General features: G+C 35.8%; 2 protein-coding genes across 4 annotated transcripts; one reads left to right on the top strand and one right to left on the bottom strand.

Moving 5' to 3' along the window:
* Nucleotides 1–2,004: 2,004 nt before the first annotated feature.
* LOC131331202 (thioredoxin-like 4, chloroplastic) lies at nt 2,005–5,737 on the bottom strand. Of its 3 annotated transcripts, none has more exons than XM_058365083.1 (4): nt 5,586–5,737; nt 3,226–3,935; nt 2,756–2,809; nt 2,005–2,457 (listed from the first exon to the last, which is right to left on the bottom strand). In XM_058365083.1, exons 2-4 carry the CDS (start codon nt 3,700–3,702, stop codon nt 2,335–2,337), a joined length of 654 nt encoding a protein of 217 aa, XP_058221066.1. In that variant the 5' UTR covers nt 3,703–3,935; nt 5,586–5,737; the 3' UTR covers nt 2,005–2,334. The 3 variants fall into 3 exon arrangements, with proteins under 3 accessions (XP_058221066.1, XP_058221067.1, XP_058221068.1); XM_058365084.1 differs by lacking the exon at nt 5,586–5,737 and adding an exon at nt 5,178–5,563; XM_058365085.1 differs by lacking the exon at nt 5,586–5,737 and adding an exon at nt 4,852–5,561.
* Nucleotides 5,738–17,249: 11,512 nt separating this feature from the next.
* On the top strand, nt 17,250–22,951 carry LOC131331200 (alpha-amylase). The gene is made up of 5 exons (XM_058365081.1): nt 17,250–17,415; nt 17,522–17,654; nt 19,095–19,449; nt 21,528–21,978; nt 22,574–22,951. Exons 1-5 carry the CDS (start codon nt 17,323–17,325, stop codon nt 22,820–22,822), a joined length of 1,281 nt encoding a protein of 426 aa, XP_058221064.1. The 5' UTR covers nt 17,250–17,322; the 3' UTR covers nt 22,823–22,951.
* Nucleotides 22,952–23,290: the final 339 nt, after the last annotated feature.

The raw sequence follows: 23,290 nt of genomic DNA, 5'->3' as shown, positions 1-23,290 counted from the left end.
GCTTCTACTCAAATTACATTTCCAAATTGTATTTTGCGCCATTTATTACATTGATGAATTGGAATTCAAAGAGTTCTACAGTAACAAAAAAAAAAGTAGTGTATCAGCACGGTCAGTTATTCTCTATCTTTTTCGGGTGAATCATACTTTGCTATCGAGGCTTTGTTGACTTCAAATTTTTCGGCTACTCAATGTTCTTGTGTAGTGCCACGTCTCTTTATCCATGCTTTGTTTCCATGGATGGTCCCTCACTGGATTTATGTGTCAGAGGCTGCAAGAGGGCTGTGTGTTTCAGTGTGATTGGCCATCTAAAAGAGGGTGCTGCTCAGCTGGAGAGCACCCTCAAAGTGACACAACTTTATTTACCACACAACTATCCTTTCTCATGAATATTCTAACAAGATGTGGCTAGCAGAGCATGTTAACATGAAGAATGTTACCTATTTCCTCAAATGGCTTCAGAATGATACTGCTAAGGACTTAATTATACTGGAAATGAGGACCCTAATTCATTAAGGAAAAAAACACCCAACTATGAAGGTACTTCTCCACATGCTTTGGTAATGAATTCTAATAAACATTTAGAAATTCTGATGCGACTATCTCTAATTATCCCATAAACATTCCAGCAGTCCCCGAACGACGATATCTCAATCAGTTATACTCCGTATGCATTAGGCCGGCTCATACTAAAGCCAAAGAAGAATCACATTAAAAGGATTAGTCGAACACTAGAGTCATGATGATTTTTTTAAAAAAAGGCTTGCTCAGAACTCATGTGACAAGAACTTTGTTCTATATACAAAAGGGAAGCGGATCCCTACAGCAGTTTGTAGACCTGGCAGGACTCATAATCACCTTGTCAAAAGTATGGAAGGAGAACTTTTGGCCTCAGCCTTCAAAAACAGATGTGGTCATGTAAGAGTCCGTAACTTAATTCTTTCCTGCCTATAAAAAAAAAAAAAAACCCTTAATTCTTTCCTTGATTTATAAGGGTCGTTGAAAGATAACAAAATCAGACCATGTGGAATGGAGCTGAATCACTTGGAAACGATAACCATAAAGAATCATAAGGAAAAGTCGATATATATTTAACAATTCCTCTAACAGATCGGATGAAGTTATGTAGAAGTGTGTGCCCATATGAAAAGATGCCTAATCACGTATGAAGACTCCCCATAATCAAAAACGAAAAAATGTAGGAAGAATCCCTCGCCAAAAGGGGAAAACAAAGATGACATCCTAGAATACATTTGATAAAAAGAACTATAGATGCGAAGGGGCTTCAGAATATGAGCTCGAATGGTTCAAAGAGAGAAAATGAATTTATCATAATTGGATATAAGAATTGTAATATTGAACTCAGAATTGGGTATAGTTGTTAAATTGTTAAACACCAAGGCACCAACTTGTCTTGAAACTTCAACTATTTGATAGGAGGATTTTTACTACTACATATTATACAAACAATACACCTCCTTAAGTGTGGCAATATTCCAGATAAGCGGGCCAAACAAGTGCAAAGCCATAAAAAGAGAAGGTGTCCATTTCAAACCCATCATTGATTTTCATCAAAACCTATCATCTTGAAAGAAAAGAAACGTTTCATTTCTAAAGGATGGCCAGCAATTGCTCAAAATCTACTTCCAGAAGATGTTCTGATATTTAGAGAATTACTTTCAAAATCCAATGGTTCGAAACACGGAAAGAAAGAAAGAGAAAAAGAAATATCAGTAGTACACAATGAAAGAATGGTTCCCAAAGGACAATTTCATGATAATAATTCAAGATCAGGTATTAATAATTTCCTCCTATTTGGCAAAGGGGTGGTGATAACTGTTCATTTAAGTACCCAGTAATGATACCATCAAGAATACCGAACATGTAGAAGAACATATGCACTCACAAATTAGATACCAAAACATAGTCCTACCAGTAGATGGAGTCTATGCAACAGGTGTTCCAATGACTTATTAAAGATAATAAAATGTCATACTACCAAAATGGCTGACAACAGACTTGGTTATTGAATAATACCATAATTATCTTCAATCTGATACATTCAATTAGAGTGACTTTGACATGAACCAATAGCTCGATGCACAGCACAAGCAAGCATTTGATCTTTATGATTGACAGAATCACAAATGAACATTACATGATGAGAAAGTTTTTAATTGTTCATGACGAGAAATTTCTCTCACAAACAGGAAGCTGTTGGTATTATGATACAAGCGAATATTATCATGCAGGCATAATAATGAACAGAAAAAGTTTGGAATCGCCTATGCATGGACGCACAAAAGCAAAGTTTGGAATCATAACCAGACCAGGTTAAATATCTGGAGAAGGTGGAGCTGTGTATTTACAAATTGCTGCAACAATCCTGTCTTTATCTCTGGTTGGAAAGGCTTCCAGAAGCACCCCATCTTTATAAAAGTGAAAGAGCGGCACTGCCTGCAGCACAACAGAAATAAACTATAGACTCAAATTAAGAAGTTCGAAAAATGAAGACATCAATGCAATGCCAGGAAGACCCGTTTTGGAGGAGTTTGCATGTGAAAATAGTAGCAGTATCCAAATAAGGAAAATGAAATAAGGAGCCCTTTTCCGTTATGATTCTTCCCCTTTTGAACTACAACCAACACAAATACCGTAGACTGATCAAACAAAGGTCCAGTTTCCCCAATTTTAAGTTTTATATTGAATGTCGAAACAAAATTCATCAACTCTACAATGCTACTAAGAGATATACCTTGATTCTAAGTCGTTCAGCAACCTCAGATTGTTCATCATATTCATCAATAACCTGCAATCATTAGCACTGAATCAAAACCTCAAAATTTTGTAAAGACTTTCAGCAACACGATGGAAACATTTTGTCATTCCTAAATTCTTTTCCATAGACCTCAGACTTGTGTTTATGACAGATGTAAACCAAATCAAAACAAAAAAATATGCAGTATTTGTTTTCATTGCATCAGACAGCCCAAGAGACAGCCGTGGCCAGTGAGGAAATCTTTTAAAGTAATTCATTCAAAGTTGAAAACTCGAATGCACAAGTTCGGTGGAGATAGAAAATCTGCAATTTTGTGCATTGTGCAGGCAATTTTTATTACCACAATTAGCTGTCATAATTGAGAAACTTTGTGGCTAAACTGCCTTAAACTTAAAAATGTCTATGTTTAAAGTGAACTACACAACATAGGTACAAAGAGTACTCACATTATGCTTCAAGAAAATAACTTTAGAATCTTGATTTCCAGATCCCTTGCACAATTTTGAAAATATTGCCTCTATATACTTGCAGCTACCACATGAAGTACGATAAAAATCAACCACAACTAAAGAATTTGTTTTCTTGGCCTTCTCCAAAATTCTGAGGAATTCGTCATCAGTTCCAAATTCCCTGACACATTCGGCCGGACAGAGCTCATCATCTTCTTCAGAAAACTCTTCAGGATTTTCATTAGAAACACCTTTGGTTTCTGCAGTTTGGAATGAATTACCCAATTTCGTGCATTTCAACCCTGCAATTTTGACGGTACACTGAACTTCTGCTTTCATATGTCTTGATTTTGTCAGACACCTTTCCACAAGAGAATGGGGAACTATGCAGCGCATTCCTGAATTATATTGTCCATCTGCAATCTTTCGGAAACTGAAAGCCGCCTTGTGATACAAAATATTTTGCTTCTGCATGGGATCATACAAAAAAACCTCCACAACAAAAGTCTACAATTGAGAGTAGAGAACTCAAAATTGATCTGCGACACATCTCAGTTTATTGTCCATACAGAAGAACTTCAGTTTTTCCTGTGTGATGTAGCACTATGTTCTTTGCAGAAAGCCTAACTCCTTATAAGTTTATAACACAACCATTGCTGCAAGGAACGAGAAGTACTAAAACAGCTAGAGACTAGAGCCCATCATACCTGATATGATTTGAAATTTGTAAGCAACAACCAATAAATTCAAATAGACAAGAATACACAACGATTGCAAGATCTATGTTGACAAAATAGATACAACTTAATCATCATGCATTAAGCAGCTGATTAGCCTATTGTGGAAGAAAATTTAAGACAAATAAAAATACAGATTATAAATGTGCATCTACAAAAGGTACAGATGAGTATTGATTGGTATCATTTAAACACCAATATATCATCCTATTGCACCGAGATCGTGCCTCCGGTACCACACAACAAAGGATTGAAACTGATTTGTTTCATACATCAAAGCATGTTGAATGGTTGCCAAATGTGGTTCTATACCTAAAATTTGGAACTAGATTATAGTACAACTTCATGATCCAATGGGAAGTCAAAATTGGTTCTAAAATGGCAAAGTTCTAAAGTTGGTTCCATATTTGGAACCAGTATGGCCATAGCCATTCTTGCCACCTCACCAATCACAATTGATTTGGCACAAAACCACTTTTTGCTGCCGAAATTTGGCACAAAATCACTTTTTGGTGCTAAAATAGAACCAACCACCGGAGAAGGAGTGCCAAAATTTGGCACAAAATCACTTTTGGTACCAAATTCTAGAAACAGCTGTAGCCATTTTCCATTTAGCATTGGACTTACTCTCAGAGTCTCAAGAATGCACATAACTCAAGAACAAGACACCAAATCACCTAGTCAGACAACAACACAAGGAGATTCTACAGCAATTCCAAATTATGTATTCTCTCAAACATTTTTGGCCCTCGTCAAAAATCAGAAATTCTGGTGCAACCGGAGTTATCACATACTTTTCGTCAACAGTTTTTTAGGGATTTGCATAACCCTAACACAAGATCTACACAAGTGCAAAAAAAAAAATAGAACAATCCAAATCACTTACACGCTAGAACATTGGATGGTATTCTTTCTTGAGCTTCTATTTTTTCTGTTAAAGGAGATTCGAGAAAAGATGGAATAGGCGCGTTTCCAGAACAAACAAGATACGAGTTAAGAAGGGGGAGGTAGCAAAGATTTGGCTCGCGTCCACCCACATCACAATCTTGATTTCACTAGGATAAAGGAAACTTGCACAGATGCATTGGGTTACCATATCGTCATAATATACAGCTAATGCTAGAAGTACCATCAAGCTCCATGCTTTATAACAAAGTTATGGGTGAAAAATGTTGTTTATTCACTCGGCATAATAAATCTACAAACGCATACCAGATCAGCCGGGATTCGCTTGCTCAATGCATAATTCAGTCTCTGTTACATAATCACGACCACTACATCCATCACACTATCACAATCTTACTCACCGGAAGTTTACAACGGACAAACCCTCTAGTGTCTGTGCCCCCAAGATTCGGAATATGCGGGCAGGTTCGAATTCTAAGGTAGCCAAACTTTCCAAACCTAATTCCAAGGTAGCCAAACTTTTCAAACCTAATGGTCATCGGAGGGTTTGTCGAGTCGTTAACTTCAATTCTCTTAACTACTTAACTAGTCGAATTGCGTGCAAGTTAGCTCAGAAGTCATTAGAAAGTAGTAGTACAAATCAACCGCAAATGTCAGTAAAAAAAAATGCCGATCAATTGATTCACACTGAAATTGCGAGTTTGGAATACTAACCAGTAATTGGTTTATCTCTGGCAGTGCCCGCGCAAAATATCAGGAGGAGGGGTTTCAGATGAGAAAGGGACATGATAAGCTATTTCCATACACACGTTGCTCTTAATATGTGACAAATTTGTTGGAAAAATTGCAACCCAATGTCCCATTTTGATTTAGGTATTCCAAGTTACTCCCCCATGTTTTCATATGTTGGATAAGGCTCCCTTTTTTAGACAGCATGGTAACAAACATCTCGGATATGAAGGTTTTTTTTGAGAATAAATTCGAAAACTCGTTATTTCCGCTATCCGTTGTGGGTTCACGTGCATTCATTGCAGTAATTTGAATCATTCATTTTGTAAGATTTGCAGAATAGTATATTCTTACAAAGAGTAGGTACATCAAAAATTAAATTTTGATTTATAAAATACAACCACGAGCAATTTAACTTTAAAGAATCAGACCGTCTATTTTATAAACTAAAATTTAATTTGTGATATATCTATTGAGGTTCAATCAAGCTGAATTTTTACATGGATATACTACTATACAGCAAGGTTCTAAAACACATTAGACGCCCCCAAGTCGGCCGGGCATCGCTATACAGGTCATACAATATGAATGATTCAGATTACTGCAATGAATGCACTATGGAGACCACAAAAGGTGGTGGTGGAAATGGAAGGTTTTCACCTGAGGTGAAAAAAATTTAATCTCTTTTCTAAACACTCAGTGTCTTCTTAAAGTGAGGATTAAGAGGTGACATTAAAAATTAAAGTTCACTTTATTTTAAAAATTACTTTGAACCTTTAAAATGTTAAAATTACCCATGGTATAGATGACCATTTCGCTCCTTACTATTTTTGAGTAAGTGTAATGTTTAGGACAAAGCAAGCGCGCGCGTTCTCTCTCTCTTGAATAAAAAATGTATATTAACAAAAAATAAATAAAAACTATACAATCAAATTTACAATCTGTTCTGGTAAATCAAATATATCTTATTTTCCAACAATTTTTTCTCACGTCTTCTCTAATTCCTCCCTAATTTTTCTCTAACTCCATCACCAATAGCGCTATAGCGCTATTTCCAGATCTCAAAATCTCACATTTCAATCACTCACATTGAATAGTCCAAAACTGCCAAAACTATACTCAGAACCCCAACTTGCATGATAAAGTTGTAGTCTTTATAACACAAATCATAGAACAATTGGGCCCCAAAATCTATATTATCAGCAAATCAATCTGCAAATCCATTGTCGAATCTTTCTTCTAACGGCCTGTTTGGATGGCGGAGAAGAAGGGGGGATTTGTGAGCCGGCCGGATTTGGAGTCCTGGTCCCACTCAAATCCGGTGTTTGGTTGAGTTTTAAGGAAGTTGGAGTTGAATACTGTAGCGGCTTCAAATCCCCTTGGAGGTGGATTTGTGAAGAACTGGTCTGAACCCGTCGTTGGCAAATCCGGGGGTTTTTCAGACGTTTTTACCCCTCCAAATCCCCCTTATCGATCCAGGTGGCCCTCGTTTTTGTTTACTCAGATGATTTTTGTTTTCTGAAAACCAGACCAACGCAGAGGGAGAGAGAGTTTTTGTTTTCTCAGACGATTTTTGTTTTCTGAAAACCAGACCAACAATGAGAGAGAGAGAGATCTAGAGAGAGAGAGAGAGAGAGAAGAGAAGGAGACCGAACGGAGAAGATGGTCGGCGGAGAGAGAGAGATCTTATAGCCAGAGAAGACCCCTGATTTCTCTGGGCTGGGTTGTTTACGTCGGCGTCGGAGAAGAAGTAAACCTGCGATGGGTTTTTTTTTTTTTTTCTTCTTTCCCTTTGAGGAAACGATAGAAACGAGGTCTTGTGTACCTATATTTACATATACATATGTTTTTTTTCCCCAGAAAACGAAGTATATGGGGTCCATGGGTGCCATTTTTCCACTTTTGCAATTACGTTTTTTTAATTTTTTTCAGAAAATAATATTTTTTTCTAATAAAAAACATGATTTCAACATTTGTGTTCTAAAATGAAATTATTTTATCATAAAATTAAAGATAAATATCAATTTATTCTAATTAGTATGAAATAAATCAATTTTGAGCATTCCAAAAATCAAAGTAGGGGCAATTCAGTCATTCGATATCTAATCCCATCATATACACCTTCCATATCCTCCTTGACAACAAATCATCCAAACACCTCATTACAAATCCACCATTCTTAAGAGGTGGGGCCACCCTTCTTAACATATCACCCCTCATTACATATCTACCTTCAAATCCACTCTCATTCTATATCCACCCAAAACAAATCCTCCATCCAAACGGGCCGTAAGAGTTATCACTGGTCCGTAAGAGTTATCACTGGTCTAAAAGGAAAAGAATGACTCAAAATAAATATGAAGCTTTAGGCTCTGTTTGGAATCCATGGAAAGGAAAGGAAAATAAAAGAGAAAGGAAAATAAAAGAGAAGGAAAATGGGAGAGAAAATTTACTATTCATTACATTTGAAATTCTTATTTTCTTCGCTCTTTCTCTTCTGACCAAACAATGGAAGGGAAATTTTTTTAATTTTCCTTTCTTTTCCCTTCCTTTTTATGGGTTCCAAACAGAGCCTTAAGTCTTTAAGCCAAATTAGAGCACAATTGGCCCCCCAAAGTCTCCTTTAGCAGCAAATCATTTTTCAAATTTGGTACCGAAATCATTTTTTGATAGGAAAATTAGTACATGAGGGTATAAAGAGAAAATAGGTACATAGGGAAGAGTTGAACACAACAAGTGAACAGAACGTCGTTGATTCAAATACTTGTACACTAAACTTGTGTACACAACATCATACTAACTTTCACTCACAAAGAATGACTCTCACACAGAAGAGTTAGTGCACACCACTCCTTAGGAGAATTCTATAACACTAACCCTATTTAGGACTTTGAAGACGTTACTCTCTTGCTTGAAGTCTCTCTCTTTCTTCATGCACTCTTTCTTGCATTCAACTTAAAGAGACCTCTCCCCTATTTTATAGAAGGCCATGGATAGTTATAGAAGAATGCATAACTAAAGACTTATAGAGGTTTATCGAGAAGGGTAAGAACCTAATTTGTGTTCGCTGATAGATGAGCAATAATTATTTTGTTAATGGTAGGCCTAATAATGGTTTTCTTAAACTCAAATGGAAGCCTAACAGTTGCAATCTTTTATAACCACAAACATTCACACAAACTCTTTACAAACACATTCTCATTTATTTGTGGGTCTCACACACACTGGAGATATAGCGTGTGTGGGTTCCATGTGAATATGAGTGTATGTCTAAAAGTGTTTGTGTTTATTGAGGAATTGACATAAAAAAGTATTAGTTTTTTCCTAATATTAGGTCATCCACAGTTGTATAATCAAAAATGGATAACCAAAAGTTGACACATCAGCTTTTGATTATCCATTTAAGAGGTTCCTAAGCTTAACAATGTTGAGGTCCACATTGGTCACTTCTAGTCTATAACCAAAATAAGGGGTCCACTACAATCTCTCTCTCTTTTTATGTTTTCCACCATTGATCACTTTCCTCCATTACATTTGGTGACTTTCATCCCTCATATTATGAATTTGGAAAACAAAATCATGTACTCAAAAAAAAATAATAATCAGAGGTGCTCTTGAATTTGGAAAAGAATGCAAGATTCTTCATGTACTCAATCACAGGGAGAGGAACGAAAAAAGAATAAAATAGAAACGGAAAAAAAAAGTGAAATACCTTAATCTAGCGACAATGAGTTGAATTGTAGATGATCGAAAGATACGAGCTTCACTTTTGGAGGGAAAGAAAGAGAAACAGTTTGTGGGTAAAGAGAATGAGATATAGAGTAGGCGAAGAAGAAAATACCATTTGAAACATGCGTGTAAACAATTTTGGAACCAATTAACTTATATGGTATTTGATCCACAAATTTTAATTATTGAAAAAGGTTGCTAGTTTTGGTTATCCAAAGCCCAAAATTTGATTATTTCTAAGAATGTTGCTAAGTTTGATTATACCATTGTGAGCCATTTTTTACACCAACATTGTTAACTTTAAAAATAATTTGCTTTTGATTATACCACTGTGGATGGCCTTATTCGGGTATTAGTTTCTTATGTAATTGTAATGTTGTGTTATTTCCTACGGGATTTATTGTAGACTTCTATAATTTTCTGTCCATTTCTTATAACTTGATCCCATTTGAATATAACTTAGGGTGTTTCTATATATAGATTCGAGGGAAATATATAGTTCAAAAAAAATTATAAAATAGAAAAAGAAGAAAAAGGAGAGAGAGAATATACTAGTAAAATGAGTAAATTACAAAGAAAAAAGTCGGAGAGAAGTACCTTAGTGGAGTTGGAATCTAAGCAATATTGATATTGGGGAAAGACTACAATATACACCTCTTATTTGGGTGTGTATCATATACATCCCCCAAAATGTTATGAATTGTAAAGAAAATGTTACGAATCGTATTGCTAAAAAGTTATGAATCATATAAAGGTTACGAGATATACCAAAATGTTATGAATCATAATGAAAATGTTATGAATCGTATTGCTGAAAGGTAATGAATTCTAGAATAAAAGTTACGAAACACATTAAAATGTTATGAATGAATCATAAAATAGGTGTATATGATACACCCTTTTAAGAGGGATGTATTGTAGACTTTCCCTTGATATTAATGTGGAAGGGAGTAAGTGAAAAGATTTGGCTTTCATAACACATGGAAGCCAAGTTAATTAAGGGCATTTAAAAGTACTCCCTCCATTCTAATTTAATTATCTCTCGTTCTATTCTAATCGGCTAAAAAATAAATTATATCTTTAAATTCGTAATGAATTTCATATCGAATATGAATTTTGTATAATTGATAAATCTCGATTAGTTTTATAATAGAATATTTTCGAAATCACATAAAAATATTATGAATTACAAGATATAATTATGAATTATAAGATATAATCAATTAAAAAGTAGCATGAACTCCCAAAAAGGACAACTAAATTGGGATGGAGGGAGTATCATTTTTTGAGGAAAACACACTTTTTATGTCACCAAATGCATTGCAAGCATGAAGCCCACGCATGCCGTCAACATGGATGAAAAACCTAATTGTTGCACTTTTTTTTAAAACCAGAGGTAGGGAACCGGTAATTAGGCTGGGTTCCAGAACCTAAATAAGTTCTTATTTTTTGTTCAATAATAAGGGTTGTTTCACAAAAATAAGAAGAAGATACTACCCTTTTCAGAATTTATATAGGTACCAATTGGCGCCGGGGAGAGAAATCGTACCGACGGCCGCACCGGGCCGTCTCCGGCCACCCGACGGCCAATCCGAGCCGTCCAAAAATTCTAAAAACAAAAACCGAGGGGGTCTATGCGAGAATCAACGGCATCCGAAATGTGTAGGGTGCTTGATCCGAGCATCCCTTTTTCGTGTATATATAAAAAACCCCTCGATTTTTTTTTTTAGAATTTTTGGATGGCTCGGATCGGCCATCTAGTGGCTGGAGACGGCCCGGCGCGGCCGTCGGTACGATTTCCCCCCCCCCCCCCCCCCCCCCCCCCCCCCCCCCCGGCGCCCATTACTCATAGCACAACTCCTTATTTTTAAAGAAGGTAATTTCAAGCTCAAAAATCATGTGCTTACGCAAATAACTTTCTTATCAATATGGATCTTGTTTGATAGATCTCATTGAGATCTTTAATACGGTGCAAAAAAAATTGAATTTTTTTTTCATTTACATTATTTTTGAGTTTGAAAATGTGAAATAAACTTTTTATTTGAGTTTTGTGGAATGACCATTCTTATTTTTGTTTGAGAACTTCCAAACTAAGTACTTATTTTTTAAGAAGATTTTCGAAACGGGGCCTTACTAAAACAGAGGGTGGTTCTGTTAAAGGGCCAAATCATGGGGTAATCTGCATTTTGCCCTGACTTCCTAAGAGCATGTACACCAAGTGTGAGGTATTTTACCTACCCAAACTCCACTTTTTTTATTTTACCTACTTAAATTTCTCTCAACTTCACACCAATCCTCTCTATTATCCTCTTTATCCTTATAAAATATTATTCAATTGCTATGTAGAGTATCTTATATAATATATAAAGAAGGAGAGAGTGGTTGGGAGGAGAGAGAAAAAATAATTTTTTAATGAATAACTCTTGAACAGTTGCTCGGTACTAATAGAGAGAATTTTCTATAAAGGAAAAATAGCTACTAGTTTACCTAAGCTGATGCAAGGTTGTTTTGGTGTCCAAAATAGGTAAAATAGCTATAAAGTACTCCCTCCGTCCCAAAAAGAATGACAATTTTTGAAATCCGTATCATTTTTCATCACTTATATCTTTCAATCTATAATATTTTTCATAAGTTTGAAAACTTTGTATAATAGAATTAATCGAGAACTATCAAATAAGATCCATGTTGTATATTTTTTGAGATCCATATTGAAAGATATAAGGAGTTGAAATTGACACGAATATCAAAAATTGACATCCAATTTGAAACGGAGGAAGTAACATTTAGCTACTCTTGTGTACATGCCCTAAAAGAGCATTCATATCACTCTCTATATTTAGACCATACACTTAAAAATCACTTTTGCATCTATGTAGTCACCAAATTTAGTTTTTAGACTCACCATTGTACCTCTATTTATTTATTTTTTTATAGGTAAGGACCTGTGATTTATTAATACTAGATTCTTCCTTTCTTTTTAAAGTTTTATTTTTATTTTAAAGAAGTGGTTGAGTTAATGGGAAGAAGTATGTATAATAAAAAGAGTTGGGAGTGACGTAAGCTCCATTTTTCGCAGTCTAGGGCTACCATGTCAATTTTTGTCCTGAAAAACTTCTCGAGTCGACTGCACAAGAAGGAATCGATCATCGTATTTCCTTTATTCTTGCTTCATGTTCCATTTTTCTTGTCCAGACTACGCTACGAGATTTGAACCAGGCTATTGTAGTGACTTAACAAAATAATCACTCCTTGCACTATCCCCTTAATCATGAACCTCTAAGCAATATATATATATATATTATAAAACAGGACGGTCTTCTACTAAAATATCTATTCATACAAACAGAGCACCCTCTACAACCGTTCGATCATACTTCCTATTAACTTTGTAGCCATCAGATCGAATGAATAAAAAATGTCTACTCATACAAACATGATATCCTCTATAACCGTTCGATAATACTTTCTATTAACTTTGTAGCCGTCGGATCAAATGAATATTTCATAATATGAAATTAGTGACTAATTATGGTAATCTATAACTAATGAAGTTATCCTAATCCTAATGCTATAATCCGCAAAAATTGTATATTCCGGAAAGGCATGATTGTATAATCCTAATGCTAATTGTATAATCAGCCAATTTTCAGGAAAGACATGATTGTTTAATCAGACAAAATTGTATAATCCTAATCCTAATGCTATATTCTGGAAATTAAATCAATCATGTCTTTCTTTTATTGACTAATCCTAATCCTAATCTCAACTCTTTCTTTTATTGACTACTAATAATATTTCGGAAATTAGTGACTAATCCTAATGCTATAATCATCCAAAATTTGAAAAAAAAATAATAAAATCTATATTATATGACAGGGAAGTTTTTGAATCCCTAAATTCCCTCCTATATTTTCTTGGAATAAATTGAACTTCTACCAAATCCTGATATCCTGATTTATTGTGAGGGTAAAAAAAAAAAAAAAAAACTTAATCCTCGGTTAAATTAAGACTTGCTGTTGATTGACTTAAAGATTTGATTGTCGTTGATTGACTTAAAGATCCGATTGCCGATTGTAATGATTTTCGATTGTAATGACTTACTTTTTTTCTATCCAATTTACCTATTGCCGATTGTAATGATTTCCAAAATTTCCGAAATTGCCAATTGTAGTTGATTGTAATGATTTCCGAAATTGCCGATTGTAGCTGATTTGGGTGGAATTAAAGACTTGATTGTAAAGACTTGCCGTTGATTGGGTGAGTATTTTTGAATACAAATGGGTGATTTATGAATTTGCCGTTGATTGAACAATACAAATTGGGTGAAATAAATTTATCTCCCTCTCTCTCCCTAATCGTTTCTCTTTCTCTCTCTCTCTCTCTCTCTCTAAATGTTTCTCCCTGACTCTCGCCCTTTCTCCAATTCTCTCACCACAGGTATGGCTCTTTAGATCATTTCATTCTTAATTTATGGAATTTCTAATAGAGAGATGGTTAATTTGTTCTTAGAGGCATTCAACGGGGAGATCATGTGCAACCAAAGTGAGTGTGATTTACATAACTTTTCTATGCTTTTACTTTCTTACATATCCAAAAAAAAATTCATGGATTTCTGTGGTTTTAGACATCATTTACAGATTTGCTGAGGTTCTTTTGAGCACACCAAACATCAACCAAGGTAATGGCATGAATTTAATATATTGGAATGTTTGCTCACGCGATGTGTGATTTTTCCCTAATCTTAATTTGATTTTTGCCTAATCTTAATTTGGTACAAGCTTTTGTTAATTGGGAACGGACTTTCTCTATTATCTATTGACAGATATCAATGTTTGGATTGTCCTATTCATAATCGCTTTCTGGGGACACATCGTAGGCAAGAAAAATGGTATACAACCATATGTTTTTATCATTTTATTATTATTGATTTTTTTCCCTACCCAAAATCAATATAGATTTTTTGTTTGCATTGATGTTTGGATGGTGTTTTTTATTTTATCAAAGTTTTATGCATTTGAGTTTGTGCGTACAAAAATTAGAAATTGAAAAATTATATGCTATTCACTTGCTGATTCAAGTTAAACAGGTCAATAAATTTGTTTGGGTTATTATTTTTCGCAAAGTTGAATTCATTAGGTAGGGGTTGATATATTTGGTTGAATGTCCAGTATTTGTTTGTATGTGCTGATCGTTCAAGCTATGTCTGAAGGCACGGGCATCCACTAGTATATATATATATATATATATATATGTAACAGTATTTGCTAGTAATGTTTAGTAAATAACTCATAAAGTTGAAAATGACCAGTTTTTTCTCTTTCGACTTTTCTCATTAGAAGAAACCTTAGCAAAGGAAGGTTGAATAGTCCCAAAGTCCCATAATATTGGGGAGTTTTATTTTTATTTTCTTTTTCTTTTTTGCTTTTATTTTTTCCCGTTACATAAGAGGGCCTAGGCCCTAAAAAACCAAAACACTTGACGCAGTAGCTCGATAAACTCTAAGACCACCACAGTTATTGGACAAAACCTCCAACACGATTGATGGGACTTGATCAAACACTTGCTCTCCTCGGTCTAACTGAAGACCCAACCTTGCTAAATTCTCAGAATGCATTCTGAGAATTTTATTTTCCATAAATTAGAAAAGTTTCAATATGGAGTCCAGTCTTTGGGGCTACTCGTCTTCATCAATCACGGAAATTTGGAGACCCAGCACCACTGCAGTTTCTCTCACACTTTGCGCGTTTCTCCTTGCTAGACGCCACAGCCCACACGGAATTGGAAAATCCTATAGCGCAGGGTATAGTGCGGCATCCGAGCCATCTGTTTGACAATTAATGGTTTAAATTTCATCTCGGCTCATGTGAATTTTAGCCGTTTATTGTCAAGATGACATATGGACTATTGATTGTCCAAACGGACAACCGAGATGTCGCAGTACACCCTGTAATGCACTCTCGAACCTCCGCACTACAAAATTCCCGTGTCCCGCACGCAATGCCTATACAATTATACAAAGTTTGTTGAATTGGCTTGAATGTTATTATGAGTAAAAATTTAATACTACTCCATAAATATATCGTGGGAAACCAAGACAACAGTGCAAGGAAAGTTGGGAAAAGAGAAAGCAATAATGTATAATAAGTGACCATCTATGGAAAAGTATGGTCCCGTTATACTAAGATTCTTATTTTTTAAGATTTTTTTTTAATTTTACGAGATATTTCATTATCTCATAATACATCACTTTTAATTCAAAAGAAAAGAGTATATATTTGAAAAACAAGTACTTATTCTAGTTAGCGGAATGTCGCCTAAATGTTATAGTAAACAGGGCGTGATTTTTTTTTAAGGCACGACAAAGCCCCCCGACTCCCGTTGCGAGAGTCACGAGAGAGTTGTCTTTGTTAGTTGTTATCGTCTTGTAGTATCATGCAGATACGGCCAATTGAGAAAGGGTTTGCAAAGGTGGTCGTCGGGTTGGCAAAGTTGCGGGGTGAAACTGTTGTTACAAGAATTAATGGAGAATATTAATTACTGTACTACCTTGGTTCTGTTACATTTAACGCAAACAAGGATTACTGGCATGAGGTGGTGGAAATTGAGGCACGACTAGGTCGCTCTCTTGAGACGATTCAATGCAGGCTTGTCATTAAGGATAGGCGAGGAAGACATGCGCCTCAAGCCACTAAATTATTTATAAAATTAGGGCCCCCAAATTTTATAGGTTGTACTAGGCAATAGCATGGAAAATAAGTCCATTTATATTGGCGTAATTACTAATTTTGTGGATAAAAATGCAAGAAGCTATAGTGACATTAAAGTGATAGTGCTTTATGTTCTTGTTATGATCACTATTTTTGGTAATTTAATCAAACCCTCATCACATTTTTTCATTTTTAAATTAATTTACCGTTTATTTATTTATTTTTATTCTCACCGTTTATTTTGTTTGCTCGTAAGAGTACAGAAGAGTTCCCAACCCCAACCTTGAAATTCCTCTCGGGCCGAATGTGAGCATGAACTCAAAAGTTAATGCAATGAATTTTCCAGAACTCACAATTCTGTAACTCCAAAATCAACTTGCAAAGACTATATATCCAAAACCTCAGTGCTCACATAAAGAGCTAGCCATATTGGTAGGAATTAATTACAAATTCCTTATATATTAGTAGAGAATTTCCAAGATATGAGACGAATTATCCCCTCAAATGCAAGATTAACCACACCGAATATTACAACAACTTGATTTTGATTACAGTGAATCAGATTATAGTAAAGTATAGTAATTTTTTTCCAAATATTCCAACAGAAAAAACTCCGTAGCTACCTCTCCAAACAATCGCGAGTTCGAACCCGTTTGCAACAGTCGTCCTTGTAAATCAATGTTGTCCGCCAAACACACCCTTCTTCAACTCAGGTTATAGTGGGGTTGTGGTGACGTACTGTTTACTTCAGGACAATGACTACCTTGCAAGAGCATCACACTTTGGCCAAAACTTCAGGACAATGACTATCTTGCAAGACAATGACTACCTTGCAAGAGCATCTCACTTCGGCCAAAACTTTAGGACAATGACTATCTTGCAAGGGCACCTCACTTTGGGCGAAAATTCCGCAACAGTTAGGAACTCCTATATATGGTAACATCTAAGGAGGTTACTACGCCGATTGTCCTTTCTTTAACCATTTTTAAAAAAAAATGGTTTAATTAGTTAAAAATTAATACCCGTATGATTACAATAATCAAACCGGATTTGCTACTGATTCTTGAATCATTTTGGCAGGATTTTCAGTTACTCATGTTCCAGTGTGAATCAAGGTCTGGCCCCCTTTAAAACGAATGTGAATTGTGAAACCTTTTGGTGCCACTTCGACTTTTGTAGTCAAGCAGGAATAGTCAAGCAGGTCGGCTGTAGGCTTGTAGCATACTTATATACTGTTATACCCTTCTCGTGAATTAGCTCAAAATTGACAAGAGGAAGGAGAAAATATGACTACTTCTCTCTCTCTCCTCTCCTCTGTCTTTCTTGCCTTCTCCATCTTCTCCGCCATGTCCCTCGCAGCTCCTACTCTGTTGTTTCAGGCACTGCTCTCTCTCTCTCTCTGTCTCTCTCTCTCTACATATGAGTATCTGTTGGTACGTAGTAATTTGTGTAATGATTATTGGGATTTGATGAATACATGAACAGGGGTTCAATTGGGAATCGAGCAATAAGCAAGGGGGATGGTACAACTCGCTTCTCAGCTCAATCCCAGAACTGGCTAGTGCCGGAATCACCCATGTTTGGCTACCCCCGCCTTCTCAATCCGTTGCACCCCAAGGTGATCTTTTCTTCTTAATTTTTGCTGTGTTCACTGTTGGGATGTGTGATTCCACCGTTATTGGTCATTCATTTTGCTTCAATTATCATTCCGTAAGGCTCGTTTACATTTATCGATCGATTGTGATCATTAACGTTTATTGTTGCTCTATAAAACTATGATCAACTCAATCCATATAGTAGTGTGTTATTAGTCGATATACGCATAAACTAACTGTCCGATCATCCGATTATTCACAAGAAAAAAGAGTAAGCAAACAGAGTTATCGCCTTTTCAAGTTCAGGAAATCTGCTCTCTTTGTCCTCAACATACTTTAATTGACTTGGCCCAGATATTGTAGCAGCCAATAGAGCGGAAAATTCCAAATTCCACTTGCCTTTTTTGATTGCTTCAATTACCAATCAAACTTTCCCAACACTCAAAGAATGTTGTGGCATTCTTTCGAAGACAAGTATTTCCTTCCAAAATCACTCTTGACCAAGAATTCATAGTCACCTTAGAAGGGAAAATCTTATTCACGGAGGAGCCGTGAATAAAGTTTACGGTGTTCAATCTCAGTCGTCCAAAAGTATTTTGGACGATCCGGATTGAAAACAAATCTATTAACGGTCCATCCGGATTGAAAATAAAATCTATGGACCGTTAATAGATTTGTTTTCAATCTATGGACCGTTAATAGATTTGTTTTCAATCCGAATCGTCGTATTCTAGATGGTTGAGATTAGGCGGAGCCGTGAATAACTTATTCTAAGCTTCTCTCCACCCTAGAAACTTGGGATTGAGATCTCCTAATGTGATGATTTATCATGTCGTCTCATGCAACGTGAAATAGAACTCATGACTCACCACTGTCTACATACGAGTCGTTCATGCTCAAAATTAAGTTGAACGGATATCAGCAAGGGCGGAGCTATGTTGGGGCCCGGAGCCTCCTGGCCCCGGCTCCCCGAGTGTTCGGTTTTAAAATTTTTATTTTATATATACCTGATTTTGAATAATATTGATAATTATTCTTGTATAACTACTTATAATCTTAATAATTTTGGTTCAATTTAATAAAAATTGGTTATTTTATATTCTTATTTCTTTTATAAATAAAAAATAAACACGTAATAGTTGAAGTTGATGTAATTTAAAGAATCATTTCAAAGTACAAATGTGATGAATTGAAAAGCAAAAACCTTAAAATATAATAAGTATATGTTTCGATAAAAAATATATGTCTACTAAGCCGGCCTTTCTGAAGATAAAATATTTGCTCCGTTATTGAATATCGATAAAAGCTTGATCGAATCATATTAACAAAAAATAAATGAACGATAACTCTGACCGTTCATTTCTCGCGTGACAAATTTGCTCCGTCTAGACGAACACGGTTGCGGTGATAAGCTCATCGAGGCCGTGGAACACTCCCTAATGTGTTCTCCAATTTTACCCCAGGGTACATGCCAGGAAGACTCTACGACCTCGACGCATCCAAGTACGGGACCCAGGCCGAGCTCCAAACCCTCATCAAAGCCTTCCACGACAACAACATCAAGTGCGTCGCCGACATCGTGATCAACCACAGAACCGCCGAGAAGAAAGACGGCAGAGGCATATGGTCCATCTTCGAAGGCGGCACGGCCGACGACCGTCTCGACTGGGGCCCATCCTTCATCTGCAAGGACGACACACAGTACTCCGACGGCACGGGGAATCCCGACACCGGCGGCGATTTCGAACCCGCTCCCGACATCGACCACCTCAACTCCCGTGTTCAAACAGAACTGTCCGATTGGATGAACTGGTTAAGGTTAGAAATCGGGTTCATTTGTTTATTGTAGAGCTGCTTTGTAAACTTTTTATTTTTTTGCCTTTCATCCAAAAAAAATTTCTTTATAATTTTGTGTTAATTTTAGAGACAATAGAAATTAAAAAAAAAAACCATATTAGAAAGGAATATTTAAATATTCATCCTCTTTATCTATGCTATGTAAAAATTTATTCCGTTTTTTTTTTATACTTATGTTTTCATCCTTTTAGTATGTGAATTACTTTTCTTACCCTTTTCACTATGATATACATATATTATGTTATATTCCCTCCATCCCGATTTATTTGTCTATTTTTGAAAAATTAACTTTTTAAGGGAACATAATGATTGCTCTTTAAGAGTTTTGATTTTTCAAGAATACTCCTCAATTTCCTAGCATTAAGGGGGTGTTTGGGAGGCAACTTTTTGGCTTTTCATTTTCCACTTTTTGCCTTTTTGGCTTTTGAGATTATGATCAGAATGTATTTTGTATTTGGTAAAGTGTTTGGATGATATGTGTAGAATGCATTTTGCAGTAGGAGTATTGTTTGGAAGATATGGAATAAAAATGAATTATGGATTGATTTTTTACTATGTTGCCCCCGGTAATTAATAATGGTGTATAATGTATATAAATAATTTAATTAATTTTTTAAAAATGTACTTCCGAAATTGGACTGGTGCATGAACTGAAATTGGACCGGTGTATAAAGTACATTTTTTTAAAAATGTATTTCCGAAATTGGACAGTTGATATTTTCAAGGGCAAAGTGGAGATTATTCCAAAAGGGAGAGGATAGGGTGGTCTTTTTGGCATGCTAGAATTCCAAAATGGGAAAATGACAATGCAAAAAGCTCCTTTTCCCTCATTCTCGGTTTTATTTTAGAAACATCAAAACCCAAAACCCATTTTCCTCAAAACTCATTTTCCTTCTTCTTGCCAAACACCCAAAATCCAAAAATTAGAATTGGAAAATGTAAAAATAGCCCATCCAAACACCCCCTAAATGGGAGTGGACATTCTCCAATGCATTATTTTTTGAAAAAGAAAGGGCATTAAGGAAATTTTAACAAGTCAAACTCATATTGGACAAATATTTTGGGACACTTAAAAGTCAAAAAGTGGACAAACAAATTGGGACGGAGGGAGTATTGCCCATAAAAAATATATAACATGACATCCTCAAACCGTTATATGGTTAAATTACCATGACATTCCATGGTTAAATTACCATGATATTACATGGTTAATTACTTATGATTACATCCTAAAATTTTTTGTCTAAATAGAAAAGAATTTTGGGACATAAATTATTTATGATTACATCCTAAAATTCTCGGCCTATATAGAAAAGAATTTTGAGATGTAAATTACCTATGATTTCATCCTAAAAATCTTGGCCTATATAGACAAAAATTTTAGGATGTAAATTACTTATGATTACATCCTAAAATACTTATGATTTCATCATAAAATTCTTAGCCTACATAGACAAGAATTTTGGAATGTAAATTACTTAAGATTACATCCTAAAATTTTTGGCCTATATAGACAAGAAGCAATAATCTCAAAAAAATTGACAAAAAACTAACAAATGTGATTTTTTTTGAATAAGGACAAAAAAATAAGCCAAATTAGCCGAACGGCCCCTAAATATACACAGCATTGTGTGGGGCTCACCTCTGGGTTCCACACAATAATCGAAGTTGCTTAATTTGTCTAAATTATTTTTTTGTGAATTCTTATAAACAATCAACTCAATTAGATATCAATAAAGGTTTGATCAATTTTCTGTCAAGAAACTAAGCAAAAAGTTGATTAAGTTCTTGTCGATATCTAAGATGATTTTTTTTACCTAGATCTAAAAAAAAATTATCTTAAACAAATTGCTGGCTGGGCCGCTCGGCATCGCTGCCAAGTGGTGTGCGTGCCAGCATCCCGGCAAATGGTATACCCATAGTCTTATTGTTTTTTTTTTGAACCCCACTTGACAACGTCCCGGGAATGATGTACCCATAGTCTTATTGTTTTTTTTTAAATCTTTGTAATAATGAAATTTTCTTTGCCAATAAAACAGGTCCGAAATCGGATTCGATGGGTGGAGGTTGGATTTCGCCAAGGGTTATTCTCCGGGCATAATGAAAATCTACATGGAGAAAACTAACCCGGATTTCGCAGTAGGGGAGGTTTGGGATTCGTTAGCGTACGAATCGGATGGGAAACCGGTTTATAACCAAGACCAGCACCGGAACGCGCTGGCCGGGTGGGTTTCGGCTGCGGGCGGGCGGATTAGGGCGTTCGATTTTACTACCAAAGGGGTGCTACAAGCTGCTGTGGAAGGGGAGTTGTGGAGGTTGAAGGATCCGAATGGGAACCCACCCGGGTTGATTGGGGTTTTACCCGGAAATGCTGTGACTTTTGTGGATAATCATGATACGGGTTCTACCCAGAAGCTTTGGCCGTTCCCCTCGGATAAAGTTATGCTGGGATATGCTTATATTCTCACGCATCCTGGCGTTCCCTCAGTGGTAATTTTGTTACCTTCTTTTTGGTTCATATTTCCAAATATTGCTAAACTTTCGAAAATGATTAGCAAACATGGTCCTTAATAGGAAAAATACTATATCTAGATGTGGCAGTGTAGTACTGCGATTCTTTCATTTCGTTAGAAGAGCAATTTTGGCTCACCGGTAGTAATGAATTTTGCACCAAAAAAGAAAGAGGAAAAAAGTGGTCAAATTATGGTTTTGACAGTCAATATAGGGACGGTGCAACGGGTGGACTTGCTCTTAAGATCAATTCCTCTGGTGCGCAGTATTCATTGCCGAAGTCGGAACTTTTAAAATTTAAATACCAAAACACGAGCTCTGTTGGTGAGCCAAAGTTCTTAAGATTTCGACAATGTCATTTTCGTGCCAAACTTCGGTACCAAGATTGGCATGGCCTCCAACGCTTTTAATCCACTGAAAGAAGTTATTGTTTCGAAATAGCAACGAACTGATAGAGCAACACTGGACAGTGACATTTTCAAAGTGGCAAACTAAGTTATGGTGGTGTGTGTTTACTATATTTGAATCGTGTTTCCAGTAATTATGCTAAGTGGAGTTGGTGCTTTATTTGCAGTTTTATGACCACTTCTTCGACTGGGGGTTGAAGGATCAGATTGCTAAACTGACTGCGATTAGGGCAAGGAATGGGATTAGTGAAACAAGCAAAGTGCAGATTATGGCTTCTGATGCTGATCTCTATGTAGCCATGGTAGATAACAAGATCATAGTCAAGATCGGGCCGAAACTTGATCTTGGAAATCTTATTCCGCCGGGATATCGTGTTTCTACATCTGGCAATGACTATGCTGTGTGGGAGAAGTAGCTGAAAATGAGTATGTTGAAGGCAATTTGTGCAGCTTCATATAGACGAGGAAACTCCCTTTTGCTATACGTGTATCATCGGTCGCATGTGACAATAACAATGAAATAATAACAATTACTCCTTTTATCAGTCTTCTTTGCTTCAATTGCCTTCTCACTAAATGTGTAGGAAAGTTAGTATTGCCATCACCAAGAGAAAATTTAATCTTAGACATACAAATTTAAATCGGGTTTTAAGATTTTCGGACGGACATTTTTCAATTGAAAATCCAAATTTTACTAGGCCTTCAATTGTTTTGTTTTCTTGTTTCTCTTTTGACCGGATTGAAAACCAAACATAGAGTAAAAACTGAAGGAATTTCCGTTTGACCGGAAAAAAAAAAAAAAAAAAAACTGAAGGAAACGTGCAAAAATTATACTACTACTCCTATTAGATTAGTTGATTCAAACAAGGCTGGTTCACAAGGAT

This window comes from Rhododendron vialii, chromosome 6a (assembly GCF_030253575.1).
Source record: "Rhododendron vialii isolate Sample 1 chromosome 6a, ASM3025357v1".
Classification (NCBI taxonomy): Eukaryota; Viridiplantae; Streptophyta; class Magnoliopsida; order Ericales; family Ericaceae; genus Rhododendron; species Rhododendron vialii.
Note: the sequence above shows the minus strand (reverse complement) of the source record. Positions and strands in the feature narration are given on the sequence as shown.

What these genes read in the sequence shown, in the direction of transcription:
- LOC131331202 (XM_058365083.1), bottom strand. Translation starts at nt 3,702, where the DNA reads ATGCAGAAGCAAAATATTTTGTATCACAAGGCGGCTTTCAGTTTCCGA. An exon ending in TTATTTTCTTGAAGCATAAT is followed by an intron (nt 2,810 to 3,225) that starts GTGAGTACTCTT and finishes TAATGATTGCAG; the next exon opens with GTTATTGATGAATATGATGA. An exon ending in CTGAACGACTTAGAATCAAG is followed by an intron (nt 2,458 to 2,755) that starts GTATATCTCTTA and finishes GTTGTGCTGCAG; the next exon opens with GCAGTGCCGCTCTTTCACTT.
- LOC131331200 (XM_058365081.1), top strand. Translation starts at nt 17,323, where the DNA reads ATGACTACTTCTCTCTCTCTCCTCTCCTCTGTCTTTCTTGCCTTCTCC. An exon ending in TCAATCCGTTGCACCCCAAG is followed by an intron (nt 17,655 to 19,094) that starts GTGATCTTTTCT and finishes ATTTTACCCCAG; the next exon opens with GGTACATGCCAGGAAGACTC. An exon ending in GATTGGATGAACTGGTTAAG is followed by an intron (nt 19,450 to 21,527) that starts GTTAGAAATCGG and finishes CCAATAAAACAG; the next exon opens with GTCCGAAATCGGATTCGATG.